At 32.8% G+C, this 24,872-nt stretch overlaps 2 protein-coding genes across 6 annotated transcripts; both read right to left on the bottom strand.

Moving 5' to 3' along the window:
* Nucleotides 1-222: 222 nt before the first annotated feature.
* Nucleotides 223-3,886, bottom strand: LOC110644922 (uncharacterized). 4 transcript variants are annotated; one of them, XM_021797897.2, is made up of 4 exons: nucleotides 2,586-3,886; nucleotides 2,423-2,464; nucleotides 2,075-2,299; nucleotides 223-816 (listed from the first exon to the last, which is right to left on the bottom strand). In XM_021797897.2, the coding sequence occupies exons 1-4, from the start codon at nucleotides 3,756-3,758 to the stop codon at nucleotides 673-675; spliced, it is 1,584 nt and encodes a 527-aa protein (XP_021653589.2). In that variant the 5' UTR covers nucleotides 3,759-3,886; the 3' UTR covers nucleotides 223-672. The 4 variants fall into 4 exon arrangements, with proteins under 4 accessions (XP_021653589.2, XP_021653586.2, XP_021653587.2 ...); XM_021797894.2 differs by lacking the exon at nucleotides 223-816 and adding an exon at nucleotides 1,026-1,628 and having other exon boundaries at nucleotides 2,586-3,885; XM_021797895.2 differs by lacking the exon at nucleotides 223-816 and adding an exon at nucleotides 1,026-1,628 and having other exon boundaries at nucleotides 2,450-2,464; nucleotides 2,586-3,885.
* Nucleotides 3,887-6,852: 2,966 nt separating this feature from the next.
* LOC110644925 (small rubber particle protein) lies at nucleotides 6,853-8,743 on the bottom strand. 2 transcript variants are annotated; one of them, NM_001405320.1, is given in 3 exon segments: nucleotides 6,853-7,468; nucleotides 7,817-8,020; nucleotides 8,508-8,743. In NM_001405320.1, coding segments are annotated over 3 exon segments (615 nt in total). In that variant the 5' UTR covers nucleotides 8,523-8,743; the 3' UTR covers nucleotides 6,853-7,072.
* Between the last annotated feature and the right edge of the window lie 16,129 nt (nucleotides 8,744-24,872).

The following is a 24,872-nucleotide window of genomic DNA, read 5'->3' as shown; positions in this document are numbered from 1 at the left end:
GAGTCTAGCAGAATCAAGTCTTGATTTTGTCTGGGTAACATTGTCAATAGAAATGAATTCCCCCAAAAAATTCCCAATCCATTTGAAAAAATCAGGGGACTAGACATTAAGAGATACACCTTAAAGATGAATAAATACCAAATGCTTCTGAAGAGTATAAGTAGCTTTCCAAGGCTTTACATCACTGAACCACTGATCAAGATAATTAGAAGAAAGAAACCATAAAGAAACCATCCATAATCTCCTTTGTATCAAATGTAAGTAAAACGAGATTGCCTCCGAAAGGAGAAATTTCAACCGAGAAAATTCCATCTGCTATTAGATATTATTGCAAGTTTGACATAGTATGCATGTTTAAAATAGTTGCAATCACAGAGCGCAAAAGCCACTCATGATTTTCATTGGCAACATTATCTGATACAGCATATCGTCTTGCCACAAAGAAGCCCATTTGCTCTACATTCTGTCGCTGCATGCCAGGGAAAATATCAAAGCCCCCATGAACCAAGCCAGACTGACCATTACTATGCTTTGCATTATTGACATGAATAGACCTTCTCAACATAGCACGATCTCTAGAGTTGTGTTCAGTAGCAGAATAGGACCTCCTTTCATATTTTGATTGAAAAGCCCAAAGTTTATATGTTCCAATCCAAATGTTATTGGTAGCCTTTAGGATCCTATGAAAACAAGCAGGAGGTGGAGTCCTAACAAAACCAAATCTTCTTCCTCTGCAGGTAAGTTTACCTGGAATAAAAATTTCTTCAATATCTCAAAACCTAGAGAAAACTCTCCAAAGATCCCTTGATGACCATCCTGTTGGGAAATTTTCAAAGTAAATGGTTAGGGAGCTAGACTTTGGGTGAGAGGTGGGGTTACGTGAAATGTTGGGAGAGGGCGACATTTGCAATCAGTTCCAAAGTTTCTCACATGTGCATCACTTGTTGAAAACATTAGGTGCACAATTTATAGTAAGAAAAACAAAGAACAAAGCAACCACATATTGCAAGCAGACCAGAGAACCATTATTCCTCCAAGAATTGAATTTTTAAAAGCCACAACCCTCCCTTAAAGAGATAATTACACAAAGCCCATTCTCATACCACATACTATCAACAAAAGTCATATATCATCCTCTATTAAACACTTAAGCCACCTACCACCTGAATGCATTAAGAAGTGTCACTTTCCAACACACCTAGATTCTAGCAAACAAACACTTGAGAACCACTCCAAGCTCATAAAACAGCCACCACTTAACTTTTAGTTTGATTTAAATACTAATAGATATTGGCCAATAATTCAATTGGCTCCTTATTCCCATTATGAACATTCATAATACATGACCAAAAAAATAGTCTGAACACACAGGACAAGTACACATAAAAAGCACATCAACATCTTGCTCAGCCGAAAGCAATTGGTGTGGAATATGGCTCCTAATCTCCAAACACATTAGTAATTGTTGCGATGGGCAGCAAAGGTTTTCCCAATTTAGAGGCACTTGACATCACACCATAAAGTCGAACTGATAAAGCCAGAATGCGAGCTATTAAACGAGCTTGGATGGACACATGCTTTACAACTGTGGGAACATAGGGATCTAGAATAGTGACAGATGCATCAACCTACAGCCATGTGAAAAAACTTTCAATTTTCATTCAATATGCTAGCTGCTTATTCAAAGAAAGACAACAGTAAATATAAATTCAAACAAAATAATTTGCAATTAAGACTTCCTATGATCAAATATATAATATTGATCATGGCAACATCAAAATTGTTTGGAATTTGGTTTTTTAATGCATTGGGAGTATCCAATAATCTCTTTAAATGCTATGTGTATAATCACAACCAAATTCAAATGGGATAATGAATAGAATGAATAACATTATTAAGCATTGAAGAGATCATTTCTATTTTGCTTTAAATCCAAACTCAATAAAATTTTCACATAAGAATATTTGCCACCCTGAAGAATTAGTAACTAACACAAACCAATCAACTACTCATTTAGTTCCTTCAATTTCAACTTCTCCCTCATGTATATCAGAAACATAAGAGAGAGACTCACCGTGTGGTCTGCAAACTTGAGAGCCTTATTGGGAACATCATGGAACTTAGAATAGATAGGTCTAACCACGCTCTTAACCGTAACCTCAACAGTGTTGACACCAGGCTTCAATGGACCAGACTTGTCCTTGGCATAAAGATAGAGCTTTGAGAAAGAATCCACTGCATAAATTGTAGCATCTTGCACAAATTCCAAATATTTCAACCTCTCTTCCTCCTCATTACCCTAAATAATTCAATTTTTCCATAGCTATGTTAATTAAGATATTCAATAAATGAACCAAATATTTAATTATTTCACAAAATCACCCCCATAAAATTGAATATAATGAGGAATCATAGTTAATACAATTAATTTGGTAGTTTGTTGTGCAACCTTCTGTCCAACGCTCTGAAAAATGCATAGTTATAAAAAAATATATAGTTAATTTAGTTTGGATCAAAGAACAATTGCATGAAACAATATAAAAAATGATGGAAAAAAATTCATAAAGAAATTTGAGAGCACATACCACTACCGCTTGTTGTAGGATATTCTCAACAATACTCGAAGCTTCTGAGACAGCACTTAACGCCCCTTGTTGGATATTCTCGGCTCCTTTGGCTGCTTCTTCAACAATACTTGAAGCTTCAGAGACTGCACTTACCACCGCTTGTTGGATATTCTTGGCTCCTTTGGCTGCTTCTTCAATAGTATTTGAAGCTTCTGAGACAGCACTTACGACGCCTTGTTGAATATTCTCGACTCCTTTGGCTGCTTCTCCAACAATACTTGAAGCTTCCGAGATAGCACTTAACGTCCCTTGTTGGATATTCTCAACTCCTTTGGCTGCTTCTTCAACAATACTTGAAGCTTCTGAGACGGCACTTACCACGCCTTGTTGGATATTCTCGGCTCCTTTGGCTGCTTCTTCAACAATACTCGAAGCTTTCGAGACAGCACTTACCACCCCTTGTTGGATATTCTCAGCTCCTTTGGCTGCTTCTTCAACAATACTCGAAGCTTCCGAGACAGCACTTAACACCCCTTGTTGGATATTCTCGGCTCCTTTGGCTGCTTCTTCAACAATACTCGAAGCTTCCGAGACAGCACTTAACACCCCTTGTTGGATATTCTCGGCTCCTTTGGCTGCTTCTTCAATAGTATTTGAAGCTTCTGAGACAGCACTTACCACGCCTTGTTGGATATTCTCGGCTCCTTTGGCTGCTTCTTCAACAATACTCGAAGCTTTCGAGATAGCACTTACCACCCCTTGTTGGATATTCTCAGCTCCTTTGGCTGCTTCTTCAACAATACTCGAAGCTTTTAACACCCCTTGTTGGATATTCTCGGCTCCTTTGGCTGCTTCTTCAACAATACTCGAAGCTTCCGAGACAGCACTTAACACCCCTTGTTGGATGTTCTCGGCTCCTTTGGCTGCTTCTTCAACAGTATTTGAAGCTTCTGAGACAGCACTTGCCACGCCTTGTTGAATATTCTCGACTCCTTTGGCTGCTTCTCCAACAATACTTGAAGCTTCTGAGACAGCACTCACCACATCTTTGTGAATATCTTTGACTCCTGTGGCTGTTTTATCAACCATATGTGATGATTTTGAGACAGCAGTTGCCACATCGTGTTGGACATGCTCGACTCCTTTGGCTACTTTAGATATGATTGAAGATTTTGAGAAAGCACCGAGCATGTTGAAGAATTCCTTTTTGTGGAAATTAGAAGATCAAAATTCAAAACGCAGTGGTTGAAGTTTAAAAAAGGAGACCAGCCTTTTCGAAAAAGCTATTAACCGATTATGATTAGAAACTAAAACGATACCTCTCCATTTATAGATAGAACTTGATGGGATGTACGGCTGTGATGAAATGGTGTGTGCAACATCGTGTATGACGTTGGCGCTGACCCTTTTGACTGTTGTGTTCTAAGTAATTCTTTCACTGGTCCAAGTAATTATTTTATTGGTCTAAGTAAGTTTACAGATGGAGTTATGGATCAAGGATACGGTTCCAAAAGAGAGCTTTGGAATGTGGATTTTCATAAATTTTTTGGTAAATTATAAAAAATAAGTTGGCCTTAAATTAATAAATTAAATAAACTAAATTCAAAACCATATATCACTTAAAAATTCGAATCTTAATAATTTTTCTTACTTTTTAAAAATTTTCAAATTTTATTTATAAATTTTAATTCAGTAATATTAAAACTATTTTTAAGACTATAAAATTATATATACAGTTAAATTAATTATAGAATAAAAAATTAATAATTTGACACTTTTTAAAAATTTTTGAAATAAAAATATACAGTAATATAAATTAAATTAAAAGTATCTTTTATAATTATTTTATTTTTTTACCATTAAATTACATTTTATAAATTCTTTCAGCATATTAATTCACAAATGAATAATAGTTGAATTAAATTTGGACCAAAAATGAGACTTGATTAAACTGATCTATTTTAGTTTGATTGAAGATGAATTTTAACTAACTCGATTTTATTGATTTCAGTAATTAATTTTAATTTTAAATTAAATCAATTTTATTTTAATTCTGAAACAAACTACAAGGTGATAATGCCCCAGATTTTCTATTTTCCCTTTACCACCTTCTAGTTGTGGGCCTTATGGCCTCAATTGCTAATCACTTGTAGCTAACGCAACACAATTTTATCATTTTATGAAATTTTCTCATGTATTTCACTATACAAAATAAAAAAAAGTTTCATTATTTAAATATTTTTTATAATATTATAACTAAAAATAAAATTAATATTTTTCTTATCATACTTTAACCATTTTTCATTACTTTCAGCATTCGAATCAAACAATTTAAATAAATTATTTCTCAAAAATATTTTCCTTCAAAAATTTCTTATATAGGCAATTTTTTAAAGAAACTAATTTATTAATAATATTAAAGCTTCAAACATTACAAATAATCACAAAAAGTTACACAATTTCACTCTTGTACGTAAATCAGATATAGGACTTATCATATTGGATTTTTTGTTTGAGGATGATTTCCACAATAAATATAAATTTTTGGAACAGTCATTAATCATTTAATAGATTTGAACGTTAAAATAACCTTTCTAAATCTTTCATTCCTGAAATGTTTTTTAAGAAACTTATTGCATATGACGTATACAGATTATATACATAAGTTATTTTTTGAAAAACAAAAGAAAATTTTTTTTAAACCTTCTTAAAAATGGAGGCTCTAGAGCATGTTTACTTATGAAAATTAGAGTAGTTTTCTGAAAAAATTTTCCCATAAAATTACAATGAGGATTTTCATATTTAAATGTGCCATGCTTTCAAGTTTTTCAAAATTGAACTAAAATTTAGAAAATTACTTTAAGTGATAATCCATTGTTTTTCCTTTACAACAAAAGTTCTCTTGTCAACTAGTTTTTACATAAAAAATAATAATTTTTATATAATTAAAATTATACTATAACTTTCATAAATACAATTAATAATTATTTAGAAAAATATTTAATTATATTCATAAAATTTTTAATCATATTATTATAAAGTAAATGAACGACGTATATTTAAAAAATTTTAATAATAACTGAGCTTTTAAATGTCTTTTATAATGTTTTATTTTTTAAATTGTGAAAGATATGAACGATTTTTTAAACATTTTTTTAACTAAAAAATTGTTCTTTATTGCTAACAAGTGAACGTATTTTTTAATATTTTTTATTTTTATAAAAAAATAAAAATATTCTTTAAACAAAAAAAAAAACAAAAAACTATTTTCCATTAATAAATAAGCTTGAGTTTTGTGTTTGCTCCAAATTGTAAGTCCAACGAAAGGGATGAGGAGCATGAAATAGAAGCAATGAGGAACTTGACTACAAAGATATAAGTGAGTGGTATGCAATATCAGTGACAACTGAATCGAATTAATAAAATTTAATTATTTTAATAAAAGTGAGTTTTGTTTGATTTAATTTTTTTATTATCAGTGCAATTATCTTTGATTTATTTATTGAATTAATCGAAATAATTGAATTTATATTAATTATATTTTTAATAATATATTATTTATAATTATTATTTTTATAATTTTATGAATAATATTTACTTTGTAATTTTTTTTATTAATAATAATATTTGATTAAATATTTCAATTTTGATTAGATTTAATTTCTTTCAATTTCAATTCAATTAATAAAATCAAAATCAATTAAAAATTTAGTTAATTTAAAATTCAGTTGGGTTATCTGTATTGAAAGGTGGTGACAATATTTATACTTTTGCAAGTGGTTCTCCTCTCAAATTAAGCAATGGCCTTGGAAAATTGGATAATGACATCTCTTAGGAAAACGTTAAGATTAGCCTTCTTAGCCCCAGTGGGCGCTGGACCCCCTAAAGGTTAAAATTTGGAGCAAACTTGTCCAAGTCATGACCCAAAGATCCATGCAGCCAGAACTCATCCTTAAGGTCTGATTCTAGAACCCAGGAAGATCTGTAATAAATAGATGGAAAACAATAAGAGCATGGAACTAGGGGAGGGATTATAAAGGCATTAATGGTTGCTACAGTAGGAGAGGGATTATAAATAGATAAATAGAAATAGCTAATTTGATCACAGTTTTGTATAAATTATTTTTCATTATATCAGGTATTTTAAGATTGCTCATCACACTTTTCATGCTCATCCATTTTATCCTATCACACTCCTCACAATTATTCATTTTATCCATCCAAATTTTGAATAGATTCAAATATAACATACAACAAAATAACCAAAAAAAAAAAAAAATACTAGTGTTCTACTCTTCATTACATTATTTTAGTCCATTCATTCTTAATAAAACCTTTAGATTCCAACTCAAATCACGAAATGTTATACATAATTATATATTGACCAACAATGCAATTGGCCCTTTATTCCACATCCAAAACACACCACCAAAGACTTATTCTAAACACTGAATAAGTACATATAAAAAAGCTCACAATAGATAAATAACCAAATCCAGTGCAGATTATGATGCCTCATCTCCAAACACCTTAGTAATTTTCTCAGTGGGCAACAAAGGCAAATAAGAGGACACTCTATATCCCTGCTCAACAGTGCCACGAACAACATCGTTGTACTTTTCAGAGAAATAAACAGCGGTTGGCACAACTACATTTGCCACTTGAGGAACTAGTGGCAGCTTATTGAGGGCACCCCCGGTAATGACCGCATATTGCTCAGCTTTTGGTTCAAGATTAGCGTACAGAGTTTTTGCGCCTTCCTGCACACCAGTGTTGAAAACTGAAGAAGCCACATCAAGAACAATTCTTGGAGCATCTTGAGCTACCGAGTAAGTTTGGGCAGACACCTGCTTGATAACTGGGGGAACAATGCCATCTAGACTAGTGACCGATACATCCACCTACAACCACGTGAAAAAATTTTTAATTTTTGTTCAACATCTCGGCTGCTTAATAAAAAAAGACGTGTACAAATAAATTCAATCACAATAGTTTGCGATTAAGACCCCTCTCATCAACCATATATTATTGATCATGGCAACATTAAAATTGTTTGGAATTCACTTTCTTTAATGCTTCTTGAGTATCAATAATCTCCCTAAATGCTTGTGTATAAACCCAACCAAACTCAAATGGGAAAATGAATAGCATGAACATTTTTGAGCTCTTCAATCTCAACCTCCCCCTCGTGTATACTAAAAACACAAAAGTTGAATATAGAAAAAAAAAAAAAAAAAAAAAAAACTCACCGTTTTGTCTACAAACTTGACAGCCTCAAGGGGAATATAATAAACAGGAGTAACCACGGTCTTCACCACATTCTCAATAGTATCGACACCAGGTTTTAATGGACCAGATATGTCCTTGGCATAAAGGTAGAGAGTTGAGAAAGAATCTACAGCATAAACTCCAGCCGCTCGCACAAAATCCAAATACTTTAGCCTCTCTTCCTCCTTATTAACGTAAATAATTAAATTTCACCATGTTATTAATTAGATATTCAAAAAAATAAATGGAATATTTAATTATTTCACATAATCACTCCATAAAATCAAAGATAACGAGGAATCATAGTCAATACATTTAATTTAGCTTGACTCTAAGAATAATTGCATGAAACAAGTCTTTATTATCATGTATAGCATCACAGATTTTTATATCTTCCATTGTATTTCCAATTTCTGTATGAGTGTTTGATTATTTCGTTGATTTAAATTCAAAAAGCTGCAATATCAATTGCTCCTATCTATTAGACCTGATCTTAGCAATAATTTTTCATTTTCTTATGGTTTACAATTTTCTAAGCAACCAAACACCTCTACAAACCCATATAAAAAGAAAATTGAGCGATTGAACCCCAATTTCTCAAATCATAAGGAAAACAGTATAAAAATTGACAGAAAACAAAAAAAAAAACCGAAATTTTGAGAGAGCACGTACCACCTCTTCAGCCATAATTGAAAATTTCCTTTAAAAATCACAAATTCAAAACGCAGTCGTTGAAGTTTGAAAAAAGATTTGCCTTTCGGAAAACACTGTGGAAGCTATCAACTGATTATGGTTTAAAACTAAAAACAAATCTCTCTATTTATAGATGGAAAATGAAAACGAGTGTATAAACGTGTTTCTGTTTTATTGGTTTAGCGTGCATAACCCGTATGGGGTAAGTTTACTTATGGATTTTTTTTTTTCATTCATGAATTTTTTAGTAAATTATATAAAAAAAAAGTTAGCCTTGTTTTTCAAAATTAAATAACCGCTTAAAAATTCAAATCTTAATAATTTTCTTTTAATTTTAACAGTGTTAATTTTATTTATAAATTTTAATTCAGTAATATTAAAATTATTTTTAAGATTATAAATTTTATTAGTTAAATTAATTATTGGAAATGCAGCTGTTAGCTGTCACTTATTTTGTATTTATTTAGGGCATTTGTTTAGGAATTTTTGTGTGCATATCTGTTTTTACCTTTTGTTGTATGACTCTGATACAATTTTGGTAGTTTAGCTTGATTAGGGACCTATTTGTTAGCTGTAATTTTTTTATATATATATTTTATTTCTGGGGCAATAAAGATAAGAATTCTTATTCCAAAATTTCTTAGTTTTTTTACATGGTATCAGAGCCATGGTTGATGAAAAGAAAAATGAGAGTTCTGGATCAGGGAAGAAAACTTCTAGTTCTTAAACACTGAATTCGAATGACAACCCAGGTAACTTGATTACCCAAGTTCAGTTGAAGGGCGAGAATTACGAAGAATGGGCGCGAGCTATGCTGACTGCATTACGGGCCAAAAAGAAATATGGTTTTATTGATGGATCTGTCAAGCAACCAGTAGATGACTCACTGGAACTCGAAGATTGGTGGACGGTTAACTCTATGCTGGTTTCTTGGGTGTTTAACACCATTGAACCGACGCTTCGCTCGACCATCTCTCACATGGAGAACATAAAGGATCTGTGAGAGGATATTAAACAAAGGTTCTTGATTGGGAATGGTCCACGAATGCAGCAACTGAGATCGGATTTGGCGAATTGTAGGCAGGAAGGTCAACCGATCATGTCCTATTTCGAAAGACTCAAAACGTTATGGGATGAAATAAACAACTATGATCAGATACCAGTGTGTGTCTGTGCAGGCTGCAGATGCAATCTTACCATTGAATTGGAAAGAAAGCGTGAAGAAGAGAGAGTTCATCAGTTTTTGATGGGCTTGGATGAAGAAGGATACGGAACAGTGCGCTCTAATATTTTGAGCACTGAACCCTTGTCCAATTTGAATCGTGCCTATGCTATGCTTGTTCAGCAAGAGCGGGTGCGAACTATGACACGAACCAAGGAAGAAAGAGGCAATCTTATGAGTTTTGCAATTCGGGCAGGTGGTCGAAATTCAGGGGGGGATAAAGACAAATCCTCAATTTGTTCTAATTGCAACCGAGAGGGACATGATGCTGAAAGTTGTTTCCAGCTGATAGGTTATCCAAAATGGTGGGGTAATAGACCACGTGGAACTTTTGCTGGACGAGGAGGTGGTCAAAAGCGTGGCAATGGAGCAGGACGTAGTAAGAGAGGAGTTGCTCGTGCCAACACCACACAAGCAACTGGAGTTGATGGTGGGCGTGGAATTGTGACAGATTCAGATCGAAAGGGTATTAGTGGATTAAATGAAGAGCAGTGGGCTGCTTTACTGGGCATGTTGAATTCTTGTCAGAATGGTGGCAATGAGAGGCTGACAGGTACGCAGAGGATATTTCCTTGGATTATTGACACAGGAGCTTCCAATCATATGACAGGAACGTTGGCATTTTTGAGTGAATTGTGTGACATTGTGCCATGCTCAGTCGGGTTACCTAATGGAGAAAAGACCTTGGCGGTGAAGGAAGGAACTGTGTTGCTTGGAGGAGACTTGAAATTGCAACGAGTCCTTTATGTGCCAAATTTGAATTGCAATCTGATCTCTGTATCACAACTACTTAATGATTCAAATTTGGTTATTCAACTCACTAACAAAATTTGTGCTATACAGGACCTAAATTCGAGGAACCTGATTGGAGCGGGTGAGCAATGCTAGGGGCTGTACTTTCTCAAGGGAGTGACATCGGTACATGCTTGCAAGGTAGCTGATGTGGGGTCTTTTGAGCTTTGGCATAAGAGAATGGGTCATCTTTCTTATAAGGTGGTAGAGTTAATTCCAGAAGCTAGTAGCATAGTTAGGAAAACTAATAAAACTTGTGAAGTTTGTTTTAGAGCAAAGCAAACAAGAGAGATTTTCTTTTCTAGTGACAATAAAGCTGATGGTTGTTTTGAATTGATACATTGTGATTTGTGGGGAGCTTATAGAGTCCCAACTTCTTGTGGAGCAATTTACTTCTTAACAATTGTTGATGATTACTCTCGTGCTATTTGGATATATTTGCTGAATGGAGAACAAGAAGTAGCTTGTGTTCTTAAGAAATTTATTATGATGGTTAAACGCTAATTTGAAAAAAATGTGAAAATTGTCAGAAGTGATAACGGAAGTGAATTTATGTGCTTGAAAGAATATTTTGATGAACAAGGGATGTTGCATCAGACTTCCTGTGTAGGAACACCTCAACAAAATGGCCGAGTGGAAAGAAAACATCGCCATATTCTTAATGTGGCAAAAGCCTTGCGTTTCCAAGCAAATTTACCCATAGAATTTTGGGGAGAATGTGTACTTGCAGCCTGGTATTTGATTAATAGGACTCCATCTATGTTATTAAATGGTAAAACCCCATACGAGATGCTCTTTGGAAAAGTACCTTCTTACAAACACATTCGGGTTTTTGGTTGTTTGTGCTATATGCATAATCTGAATCGGGATAAAGATAAATTTGGTAGTAGAAGTCGTAAGTGTGTTTTTGTTGGGTATCCATTTGAAAAGAAGGGATGGAGATTGTATGATTTGGAAACTAAAGAATACTTTGTATCAAGAGACGTGGTATTCGCTGAAACAGAATTTCCATATGCAAATGAGAAAATAATGGGTGATGAACTCATTAAAAATGGAGTTGAGGAGTTGGGTGATGAAGTTGATGGTTTAGAGAACAACTTGGGAAAGGAGCACGATGAAAGTGTGGGTAGAGAAAGTGAGGTGAATCCTGAAACGGAAGAATTGATCCATGAAAACGGTGAGGGAGTGGATAGAGGCGAAGTTTGTTGAAGAGCAATTAGGTAGGGGACAAAGGGCCAAGCAACCTAGTGTTCGTTTGAAGGATTATGTGACAAACGCCATCAAAACAAGCTCCTCGGTATGCTCACCTTCCCAATCTGATTCCTCAGGTACGCCTTACTCTATAGCACATTATGTGAGTTATGATAAATTCTCTGCACAACACCGATGTTTTTTGGCAGCCATTACTACAGGACATGAACCAAGCTCTTATGCAGAAGCAGTTAAGGATGAACGGTGGAGAGCGGCTATAAGAAAAGAAATACAGGCTTTGGAGGATAATGGTACATGGACAGTTGAAAATCTGCCATTTGGGAAGAAAGCAATAGGAAGCAAGTGGGTATACAAAATTAAATACAATTCTGATGGAAGTGTTGAACGATGTAAGGCGCGGTTAGTGATATTGGGAAATAATCAAGTTGAAGGCATAGATTATCAGGAGACTTTTGCTCCTACAACAAAAATGGTTACTGTGCGCACATTTTTTGCTGTTGCGGCTGCAAAGAATTGGGAACTCTATCAAATGGATGTCCAAAATGCTTTCTTACACGGTGATTTGGAGGAAGAGGTTTATATGAAGATGCCGCCTGGATTTGCTTCTCAATCACCAGGGAAGGTTTGTAAACTCCGGAAATCTCTATACGGTTTGCGGCAAGCACCTACATGTTGGTTTGGGAAATTGGCTGCATCTTTGAAAGCTTATGGATTTCAGCAATCATATTCAGATTACTCTTTGTTCACTTTTCGAGCTGGGACTGTTCAATTGAATGTGCTTATTTATGTGAATGACCTTATTGTCTCCAGCAATGATGTTTCTGCTGTACAAAAATTCAAGAACTATTTGAGTCGTTGCTTTCATATGAAAGACTTGGGGAAGCTGAAATTTTTCTTAGGGATTGAAGTAGCCAGAAACTCGAATGGTATTTTCTTGTGTCAATGTAAGTATGTGTTGGATGTGATTTCAGAAGTTGGATTACTGGGTTGCAAGCTGGCTAAAACTCCTCTTGAACAAAATCACAAGCTGGCCCTTACCGAGAGTGATGATGTGGATGACCCTGCTCAGTATAGGCGTCTGGTGGGACGGCTTATTTATCTAACAATAACTCGGCCCGAGTTGTCTTATTTTGTGCATATTCTTGCTCAGTTCATGCAACAACGAAGAAAGCTCATTGGGAGGCAGCTGTTAGAGTTGTGCATTATTTGAAAGGAAATCCAGGTCAGGGTATACTATTGCGTGCCAATTGTGATCTCAAATCGTCTGCTTAATGTGATTCTGATTGGGCTAGTTGTCCTTTGACGAGACGGTCTTTGACCGATTATTTTGTTTTTTTGGGTGAATCCCCTATATCGTGGAAAACTAAAAAGCAACAGACAATGTCTCGCTCATTCGCTGAAGCTGAATATCGGTCTATGAGTACTACAACTTGTGAACTTAAATGGTTGAAAGAATTATTGAATTCTCTTGGTGTGACGTATACTGAACCTATGAATTTGTATTGTGATAGTCAGGCAGCTCTGCATATAGCTACTAATCCTGTCTATCATGAATGTACCAAGCATATTGAAGTGGACTGTCATTTTATCCGTGATGAGATATTGAATGGTAACATTCGAACATATTATGTACGTAGTTCAATGCAACCTGCGGATATCTTCACAAAGGCGTTGGGAAATGATTAGTTTGACTTTCTTCTTCGCAAGTTGGGCATTCGAGATCTCCATGCTCCAACTTGAGGGGGGTATTGAAAAGGAAGCTGTTAGCTGCCACTTATTTTGCATTTATTTAGGGCATTTGTTTAGGAATTTTTGTGTGCATATCTGTTCTTACCTTTTGTTGTATGACTCTGATACAATTTTGGTAGTTTAGCTTGATTAGGGACCTATTTGTTAGCTATAATTTTTTATATATATTTTTTATTTCTGCGGCAATAAAGATCAGAATTTTTATTTCAAAATTTCTTAGTTTTTTTACATTAATTATAAAATAAAAATTTAATAGTTTTACCTTTTTAAAAAATTTTTGAAATAGAAATGTATAATTATATAAATTAAATTAAAAGTATCTTTTATAATTATTTTATATTTTAACTATTAAATTGTATTTTATAAATTCATGCAGCAAATTTATTAACAAATGAATAATATTTAAATTTCTGTAAAATTATAAAGTCTCAACTTAAATTTTAACAAAAACCAAATAAACCAGTCAAGATAGAGGCTCTCTAAACAAAATCATCGTGGCCAAACAAAATCTATCAATGCGATCTTGGCTCCCATAGTCAAGAAACCTCAAAGCACCTCCTCCATACAAAATTCTGGTAATTTCGTGAGGTTTTCAATAGAAAACTTGTATCTTGCAAATAGGTTATTCACTGGTCTAGACCAATTTTGAGTTGAAATTAAATAATAAAGTAATCTTCTTCAATTTTAGTTTAATTTCGATTTTTATTAAATTTAATAGTTAATTATTTTTTAAAAAAATTTACTTTATGAAAAAAATATATTTTTACCAAAACTAACTAAAATAAACTGATTTTTTTAGTTCGAATGAAAATGAATTTTAATTAATGCAATTTAATTGATTTCAATAATCGATTATAATTTTAAATTAAACCAAATCAGTTTTAATTCTAAATCAAACTAAAACGAGATATTGCCCTTTATTTTCTATTTTCCCTTTACTACCTACTAGTCGTGGGCTTTGTGGCAAGCTAACACAACACAATTTTATCATTTTATATATTTTTTTTCATATATTTCACAATAAAAAATAAAAGTTTTATGATTTAAATATTTTTTTATAATATTATAATTATAAATGAAATTAATATGATTTAAATATTTTTTATAATATTATAATTATAAATGAAATTAATACTTTTTTATACTTTAACCATTTTCATTATTTTCAGCATTCAAACCAAACAATTTAAATAAATTATTTCTCAAAAAATATTTTTCTTCAAAAATTTCTTATGTAGACAATTTTCTAAAGAAACTAATTTGTTAATGATATCAAAGCTTCAAATAATCACAAAAGTGACAGAATCTCACTCCTGTGAATCAGATATAAAATTTATGATATTAATTTTTTTTTTTGAAGATGACTTTCACAGTAGATAAATCTTCGAAGTAATCATTAGTCATTTAATTGATTTCAATGTTAAAATAACCTTTCTAAATTTTCCATACCTAAAATATTGTTCAAAAAACTTATTACATATGGCGAACACAGATTATATAGATAACTTATTTTTTGAAAACAAATAGAAGTTTTTTTTTTTTAATTTTCTTGGAAATAGAGGCTTTGGAGCGTGTTCACTTATGAAAAACTAGAGTAGGTTTCTTGTAATACCCACCACTTTCCAATATCAGAATTCCTATCATAAATAAGAAATTATCATGAAACTTAGGATTTCACAAATAAAAGAAAATAGTGGTAAGCTCTACATGTGTGATATGATGTGTTAAGCATTTGTTTAAGAATGTATATATATATATATATATATATTTGTTGTTTTGGCCAAGTAAGAGTTTAAATGTCGTTTTTGGGTAGAAGGAATTTCGACAGCAAAAGGTTGGATTTTTAGTAGCCAAAATCCTTTTTACTATTGAGATGCTCTTTTGGATAGAATGGACTCTCGCAGTCGAAAGCTAGCACTACAAAAAATAAAAAAAAATAGCTACTAAAATTACCGACCAAATAAATCAGTAGGCAACTACTGACTATTCACCGACTAATAAAAGATTAAATGAAATTATTAAATACTAATTATTTATAGCGACTCAATTACCGACTAAATACCTACAATATTTTACTGTCTAAAAGCATTTAGTCGCTAATTATCGCGCCAAGTTGGCAAGCAAATTAAAGCTACTAATGTGGGCGCTTTATCGACCAAACTTTAGTCGGTACCCTATTAGGACAAAATAAATAATGTATAAATAATTTAGTAGCGACTATGAAAAAATTAGTCGATAAATGGAGTTGCAAATGGAGACGAATATGTAACGCATGAGAAGCTCTATGATGGAGGAAGTGATGAGACTAGTCAGAGGCCTACCAACACCTCCATCTTCATAAAATTGTGGGTTTTAAATTTTATATTTGACTTATTGAATTTTAGCATGCTTTATTTACAGATATGGATTTTATATTTAATTTGATATATTTAGTAATTATTTTTATTGTTAGATATTATTATTATTATTATTATTATTATTATTATTATTATTATTATTATTATTATTATTATTAAGTTCCAAATTAATCATAATTTTTTTTAAATTTAAAGTTTAAAAAAATAATAGGTAATTAATATGCATAAAACAAGGTATAAAATTTAGCTACTATTCTTTTTGTTGGTAAATAAATTTTAAATGATGCAAAATATTACTGACTATAACTGATAATTTACTGACTAAATAAATTATAGTTGGTAAAATTAAGTATTTAGTTAGGAATTACGGACTAAATTTAAATTAGTAATGAGTAGGTAATTCCATTTTCTTATCGACTAAATTTTCCATACTATCGACTATTTAATTCGTAGGTAATTACTGACTCATATTTATATATTACCGACTATAATTTTAGTAGGTAATTACTGATTAGAATCTAGTTGGTAAATGGTAGCTATTTTTACTCTTTGGCAACAAACTTACCGACTAAATATTTATATTACCGACTATATTTTTAGTAGGTAATTATCGACGGGCAAAAAAACGTAGCTAAATCCCTTTTTATAATAAGGTTTGGGACAAAATTACCTACTAATATTTACATGTTATCAACTATATATTTAATAGGTAATTACCGACTAAATTTTAGTAAGTAAAAAGTAGCTAATTCACTTCCTACCTTATGGTTTGGCGATAAAATTACCGACTAAATATTTTATATTACCGACTATATATTTAGTAGGTAATTATCAACAAAAATAATTAGTCGGTAATGGATAACGATAATCAATTACTGTTCATCTCAGAGTTAGTCGATAACTAAAATTACCTACTAAATATCATTATATTTAGTCGGTAAATTTAGTAGCTATTTTTTTAATTTCTTATAGTGTAGGCCTTCCATAGTTGACAGTCCCCTCAACAACAGAGGTATAAATAGCTCATTTTGTTTTGTATTTCAAAGAAAGTAATTTTTTTTTACTCTGTCCTTCTTTCTATTGCATGCAAAGAAGACCAAATTGAAGTTTTCTTTACTAAATTGATGTTTTGTGAGCTTGGATGCTTGCATGTTGTTGGGAAACTCAAAGATCAAGAGTAAATTGAAGTTTCTCTACTGACTCCATCACTCTCAAATTCAAGGGAGAAAGGTGCTTTCTCACTTCTTTAAATCTTTGAAATGATTTCTAAGTATGTTTACATAAACTCAACTCAACTCAACTAAGCCTTTATCCCAAAAATTTGGGGTCGGCTATATGGATTCACTTTTTCCACTCTGAACGATTTTGGGTTAAATCCTCAGAAATGTGTAATGCTTCTAAGTCATGTTGTACTACTCTCCTCCAAGTCAATTTAGGTCTACCCCTTTTTTTCTTTCTATCCTCTAAACTAATGTGCTCTACTTGTCTAACTGGAGCCTCCGTATGTCTACGCTTCACATGACCAAACCACTTTAATCTCCCTTCTTTCAACTTATCTTCAATTGGCACCACTCCTACCTTTTCTCTAATACTTTCATTACGGACTTTATCTAGTCTAGTATGGCCACTCATCCACCTTAACATTCTCATCTCTGCAACTCTTATCTTAGATGCATACGACTCTTTCAGTGCCCAACACTCACTATCATATAACATAGCCGGTCGTATGGCTGTACGGTAAAATTTTCCTTTTAATTTATTGGGAATCTTACGATCACATAAAACTCCCGTGGCACGTTTCCACTTTAACCATCCGGCTTTAATCCTATGACTAACATTCTCCTCACATCCCCCATCTACTTGAAGGACTGAGCCTAGATATTTAAAGTGATTACTTTGGGACAGTACCACTCCATTCAAACTAACTCCTTCCCTATCACCAGTTTGGCCTTCACTGAACTTGCAATGCATGTATTCTGTCTTCGTTCTACTTAACTTAAAACCCTTTGACTCTAGAGTACTTCTCCAAAGTTCTAGTTTCCTATTGACTCCTTCTCGTGTCTCATCTATCAGAACAATATCATCCGCAAACATCATGCACCAAGGAATACTCTCTTGTATATGTTTCGTCAGTTCATCTAAAACTAATGTAAAAAGGTAAGGGCTTATGGCTGATCCTTGGTGTAATCCAATTGAGATCGGAAAATCTCTTGTGTCCCCTCCCACTGTGCGCACAATAGTAGTTGCTCCTTCATACATATCTTTCAATACTTGTATATACCTAATAGATACCCTCTTTTGTTCTAACACATTCCATAAGACTTCTCTTGGAACACTATCATAAGCCTTCTCCAAATCAATAAAAACCATGTGTAGATCTTTCTTCACATCTCTATATTTCTCCATCAAGCTTCTAATGAGAAAGATCGCTTCCATAGTTGAACGACCGGGCATGAAACCAAATTGATTGAGAGAGATAGAAGTATCATGACGTAGTCAATGCTCCACAACTCTCTCCCACAACTTCATAGTATGGCTCATGAGTTTAATTCCCCTATAGTTTGAGCAACTCTGTATGTCTCCCTTATTTTTAAAAATAGGTACTAAAATACTCTTCCTCCATTAAATGCATTTTCTTTGAGTTTAGAATCTTATTAAATAATTTAGTTAACCATGCCACTCCCATATCTCCCAAATACTTCCACACTTCAATTGGTATTTCATCGGGTCCACAGGCTTTACCCACTTTCATTTTCTTAAGTGCTTCCTTTACTTCTAAAGATCTAATCCTTCTAGTATAATTTACATTCTTTTCTATTGTTCTATAATCTATATTCACGCTATTTCCATTTTGACTATTATTAAAGAGATCATTAAAATAATTTCTCCATCTTTCTTTAATGTCCTCATCTTTCACCAACACTTTTCCTTCTTTATCCTTAATGCACCTAACTTGATTGAGGTCTTGACATTTCCTTTCTCTACTCCTTGCTAATCTATAAATATCTTTCTCCCCTTCTTTAGTTCCAAGTTTCTCATATAACTTTTCAAAGGCCTGTGCTCTTGCTTGACTAACTGCCTTTTTTGGCTCTTTCTTTGCTATCTTGTATTGTTCATATGCCTCATTATTATCACATTTAGGTAATTTCTTATACCATTCTCTTTTTCTCTTCATTGCCTTTTGTACTTCCTCATTCCACCACCATCTCTCTTTTGAGGGTGGTCCATGTCCTTTAGACTCTCCAAGTACTTTTATAGCTACTTCTCTAATCTTTGATGCCATCTGTATCCACATATCATTGGCCTCCATATCTAGCTTCCATACTTGGACTCAGAAGCTCATTTTGAACTTCACTTGCTTTACTCCTTTGAACTCCCACCACTTTGTTCGAGCTACACTATTTCTTCTGACCTTACTTGAATTGTTCCTAAACTTGACATCCAAGACCACCAACCTATGTTGACTTGTTAAAGCCTCTCCTGGAATGACCTTGCAATCCTTGCATAGAGCTCTATTTGTCTTCCTGGTTAAGAGGAAGTCGATTTGGCTTCTATGTTGCCCACTTTTGAAAGTTACTAAATGTGACTCTCTTTTTATAAAGTAGGTATTTGCTAGTATTAGGTCGTATGCCATAGAAAAATTCAGAATGCTTTTTCCCTCCTCATTTCGACTGCCAAAACCAAAACCTCCATGAACATTCTCATAACCTTGTCTATCACTTCCTACATGTCCATTCAAATCTCCACCAATGAAAACATTCTCTTCATTCGGTATGCTTTGCATTAAATCATCCATATCTTCCCAAAACCTTTGTTTACTCTCACTGTCTAGTCCTATTTGTGGGGCATAAGCACTAACTATATTTATTGTTTCTCCTTCTAGTACTAGCTTTACTAGTATAATTCTATCTCCTACTCTTTTCACAGCTACTACTGCGTCTTTCAATGTTCTGTCTATGATTATACCCACTCCGTTCTTGTTTCTCTCCTTTCCGGTAAACCACAATTTGTACCCTGAATTACCCACTTCCTTACTTTTCTCTCCTACCCATTTAGTCTCCTGAATGTAAGCAATATTCACCCTTCTCCTTTCCAAGGTATCCACAAGCTCCATTAATTTTCCTGTAAGTGATCCAACATTCCAAGTGCCAACCCTGATCCTCCTCCTATCCTGCTCCTTCCTAATTGGTCTCCTTCTATGATATCTTTTATTGTTTTCTATGTCTATCTTGTGCTCTGTTCCACTATTTGTTCTACTATCTGTCCTATGGACTAACTTCTTTACCCACACCCGTCCATGATGTGGGAACCCTTGCTCACTTAACACCACACCCGGGCGCCGACATGGCGCGTCGCTTTCGGTGAACGCCCTACACCCTTGCATATTTATCACTACACCTGGGCTCCGATGTAGCTCATCGTTAGTAGAGGACGCCCCAACGTTTATATATTTTGAATCCATATCATAGGGTGTGACGAAATTTTTACGCTGGTTGTCACCTACCGCAACCCTCCTCCTTTATTCGGGCTTGGGACCGGCTAAGCGCAAACTACTTAGGCGAAGTTCTAAGTATGTTTACATGAGTGAGTTAAATGGTTTAGATTGCATGCAAGAAAAGAATTGTTTTAGCTTTTTGAATCAAATTGAGATTTTGAAGGTTTTGCATGTTGATGATTTTGAAGGATCTTGGAATGCATGTGGGTTTTTAGGGTTTTAGTTAAGTTTAGAATGTGTTTTATGATGATGGAATTTGGGTTTGAAATATGTTAAAGTTATTTGATTTAGTTTTTGGTAGTTTCATCTTTATGGTGTTTTTGATATTTTCTTTGAGAGAATCTTAGATTGTTGTTTGTTGGTTGGATGCATGTGATTTCTTTTGTAGTTTTTAAGTTGATAGATGTTCTGGAAATGTATTTTTAAGGTTGGATCATGTTTTGGAGTTTTGAGATGTGTTTTTGGTTATTTTAGGGGATGGGGTTCTACAGATTTTCTACTTAGAAATTTTATAAATTCCCAAGTTTAGCTGCCAAAAACTATTATTTCAGTAGCCGGATTGGCTACATTATCTCTGGATATTTTCAGGTTTAGCTGTCGAAATCCAAAACTTCAGCAGCTGCAGTCGCCATTGCCTAAATAGGGCATTTAAGGTTTAGGACTTCTACTTCGAAAATCGAAGTTGGTTTTGCTAGCTTTATTTGCATTTTTGTTATAAGATTTCAAAACTTTTTTTATGATCCAAAAGGACCTAGAATAACATATTTAGCTTATGTATAGAGTTTTTGAGCTTCGAATAACCCTTTAGGGTCCGATGTTTATAGGATAGGACTTGAGGAACTCGGAAAGCTAAAGATCCAAGGATAGCTACCATTCAAGTCTAGTGGTTGATATGCTACAAGAGGTGAGTAACACTAATCCTGATAAATGAAAACTTATTTAATTGAAATCAAAATCATCCACATGCATCATTTCACTACTTATTAGGATATATGTATCTAGAACATGAATATACTGCATTTTGCATAATTGTTGTTGATGCTTGATGAATATTTGACGACCCACTAGTTTTTTCATGACACAGTTATGCTATATATTTATGATCATGTATGACATAATGTGGTAAGACTAGGTGAGGCCTCATAAGCTCCTGGCTCATAATTTTTTTAATCGAAAGTCTTGAGGAGCCTCTGTACGAGCTGGACACATTGGATATGTTATGTATTTAAGCAGAAATCCTGAAGAGCCTCTGTATGAGCAATGTACATTGGATATAAGAAATCACTGATGAAAAGTCTATCTTATGTGAAATGTTTGTGATGTGAAAAAATTATGTGATTGATGCATTGCATATATCTGAAATGAATAATATGAATAATTTATGTTTAGCTAGTTTACCCACTGAGCTCTTTGAAGCTTACCCTAGTCCCTTAACTCCATATGTAGAGTTGCAAGGATAGAAGTATCTTTTGGGAGAGCTAGCAATAAGAGCAGCTATAGATTTCTTTATGTATAATTAATGTTATTAGATTTGACATGTAAAATTTTAAATGGACAGACATTGTGCATGATTGTAAAGAATTGTAATTAGTTTTGTCTAAGTTAAGTATGTATGAATGTTACCTTAATTTTAAGCATACTCTCATATTCTATGAATGGATGTAGGCCAAATACATCTTTAAACACCTGTACTATTGTGTTTTTGCCTAACACAAGCCTGAACTAAATTTTTTACCTATCACACACCTAAACTTAAAAAAAACTTAATAATTAAACCCAATTTTGTACAATTAGCACTGTGTGTTATCTCACACTAGGAGAGGTGATTGAAAACATGTTTTGTTATCTACGCGGTACATGAACAATTAGAAATATACATTCCCTTATTCCTTTTACACAAACAAAAGCTCTTGCTTTTCAGATAGGCAATAAAAGCAGTGTGTGTGTGTGTGTGTATATATATATATATATATATATGTGTGTGTGTGTGTGTGTATATATATATATATATATATGTGTGTGTGTGTGTGTGTGTGTGTGTGTGTGTGTGTGTGTGTGTGTGTGTTATCTCACACTAGGAGAGGTGATTGAAAACATGTTTTGTTATCTACGCGGTACATGAACAATTAGAAATATACATTCCCTTATTCCTTTTACACAAACAAAAGCTCTTGCTTTTCAGATAGGCAATAAAAGCAGTGTGTGTATATATATATATATATATATATATATATATATATATATATATATCAAATCCTGAAGATTTAACATACAATTGGGAATTACATGCATAAGTGCACAAAAATCAATGAAAAAAATTACTATGAAGAAAGTAAAATCACTAAAGAAGTGTAATAAGAATGAAAATAAGAAAAGCAGCAATAAAAAAGTACTTAAGAGCAACAACCAGAATGGCCCCAGAGACAAAGACAATCTATTCAAAATCTGGATGGATAAAATGAATGATTGTGAGAATCCCTCTCCTAGTGTAGCTACCATTAAGGCCTTTATAATCCTTCTCCTAGTTCCATGCTCTTATTATTTTCCATCTATTATAAATTATTACAGATCTTCTATGGTTCTAGAATTAGACATTAAGGATGAGTTCTTTCTGCATGGATTTTTAGGTCATGGGTTGGACAAGTTTGCTCCAAATTTTAATATTTGTAGGTCCAAATTTTAACTGAACTAATAATTGAAAATTGAGTCAAACTAAATTCACTCTTATAAAAAAATAAAAAATAAATTTCATTAGTTTGATTTAATTATAACCGAATAATATACACTCATATCTCTAGAGTCAACTTTCTCATTGCTTCCTACCTCATCCCTTTTGTTGGACTTGGAGTTTGGTGGAAACACAAAACTTAAGCTTTTTTACTAATGGAAAATATATTCTTTTTTTTACATTTTTTATTTTTAAAGAATATTTCTATTTTTATTTTTTGTAAAAAAATTAAAAAATATGAAAAATACGTTCACTTGTTAATGAAGTATAATTTTCTATTTCAAAAACTTGTTTTAAAAAATTGTTCATATCTTTCATAATTTAAAAAATAAAATATCATGAAATACATATAAAAACTTATTTATTATTAAAATTTTTTAAATATGTGTCATTCATTTACTTAATAATAATATGATTAAATTTTTATCATTATAATTAAATATTTTTCTTAATAATTATTCAATTGTATTTATGAAAATTATATTATAATTTTAATTATATAAAGGTCATTATTTTTTATATAAAAACTAATTGACAAAAAAAACTTTTCTTGTAAAGGAAAAAAATGATTATTATTTAAAGTTGTTTTCTAAATTTTAATTCAATTTTGATAAATTTGAAAACAGGGCACATTTGAATATGAAAATCCTCATTGTAATTTTCTGAGAAAATTTTTCTAAAAATGTAACAATCTAACTAGGGGTCATTACGGACACTAGGGATCGATTCAGCTTAAGGCTGTCGAAACCCATAATAAGTCTAACAACGTGTCTAACATAAAATTCTTTTTATTTAACCAAAATTTAAGCAACTCATATCAATCACACTTTAACCTAAAATTGAAAAATAATGCATTTTTTCTTTAAAAACAGTTCAGAAGTTGAACATTTTCATAACATTTAAAATATTTAAAGTGCGACTCAAACATTCATTGGCCAAATACATTACCAGACACCTATATTATTGATGCATGTATTTTAGATCATCATTTAGGAGTAATTTTTGCACATAATTTACCCTTATTCATAGCTATTATTTTAGATATTAGTATATATTTAGTCAATTTTACAATTTTCACTTTTCTTAGTTTAATTTTTGGAATTCATTTGTTTTGTAGGTTAAATCTGGAGAAATTTGATGTATTTTGATCAGAGTAGCCATTTGGAGGAGATTAAAATCGAATTGCAAAAATTTTGAAGTTGAGAAAAATGGGCCGAGCGACACAACCGAATTAGCTCATGTCGCAGTTGTGTCGATCGTCGATATTCAAAGAGCGACACAACCCGCGACACAAAACCGACGGCTTATGTCGTTTTTATGGAAAATTGTTGACGTGGCATTTCGTTACTGACTTTTACCTCACCTTTTACGGATCCTTCCCTTTTACCCATTCTAGAAAGTCCCTTAGCCTATATAAAGACCCATTTTATCACTTTCTTTCCATATAGAGAGCAAGGGAGGCATTTTTGGCAAGATTAGAAAGAGAGAAGGAGCACTTTGCATTTCTTCTTCCAGCAAGGATCAAGTTTACGCACTTTGAGATCCCGCAAATCACTGGTCTTTGAGTTTTCTACCCTTTAAGCTTACATTTCCATTATTTCTTCATTTCTTCATTTGGGTTTATGTTTAAACAATGATTCGTGAGTAGTTTATTGAGATTCTAGAGATGGGTTTGTAAATATTGATTTGTTTTGTGGTTTTGAACTGATTTAGCCATTTAAATGAATATTGTTATATTTTGATTTATTGCTTGTGTGCTTATTTCCTTGCTTGATGAATGGGCCCTCAT

This window comes from Hevea brasiliensis, unplaced genomic scaffold (assembly GCF_030052815.1).
Source record: "Hevea brasiliensis isolate MT/VB/25A 57/8 unplaced genomic scaffold, ASM3005281v1 Scaf481, whole genome shotgun sequence".
NCBI classification, from domain to species: Eukaryota; Viridiplantae; Streptophyta; class Magnoliopsida; order Malpighiales; family Euphorbiaceae; genus Hevea; species Hevea brasiliensis.
This window is presented reverse-complemented; position numbering and strand designations above follow the sequence as displayed.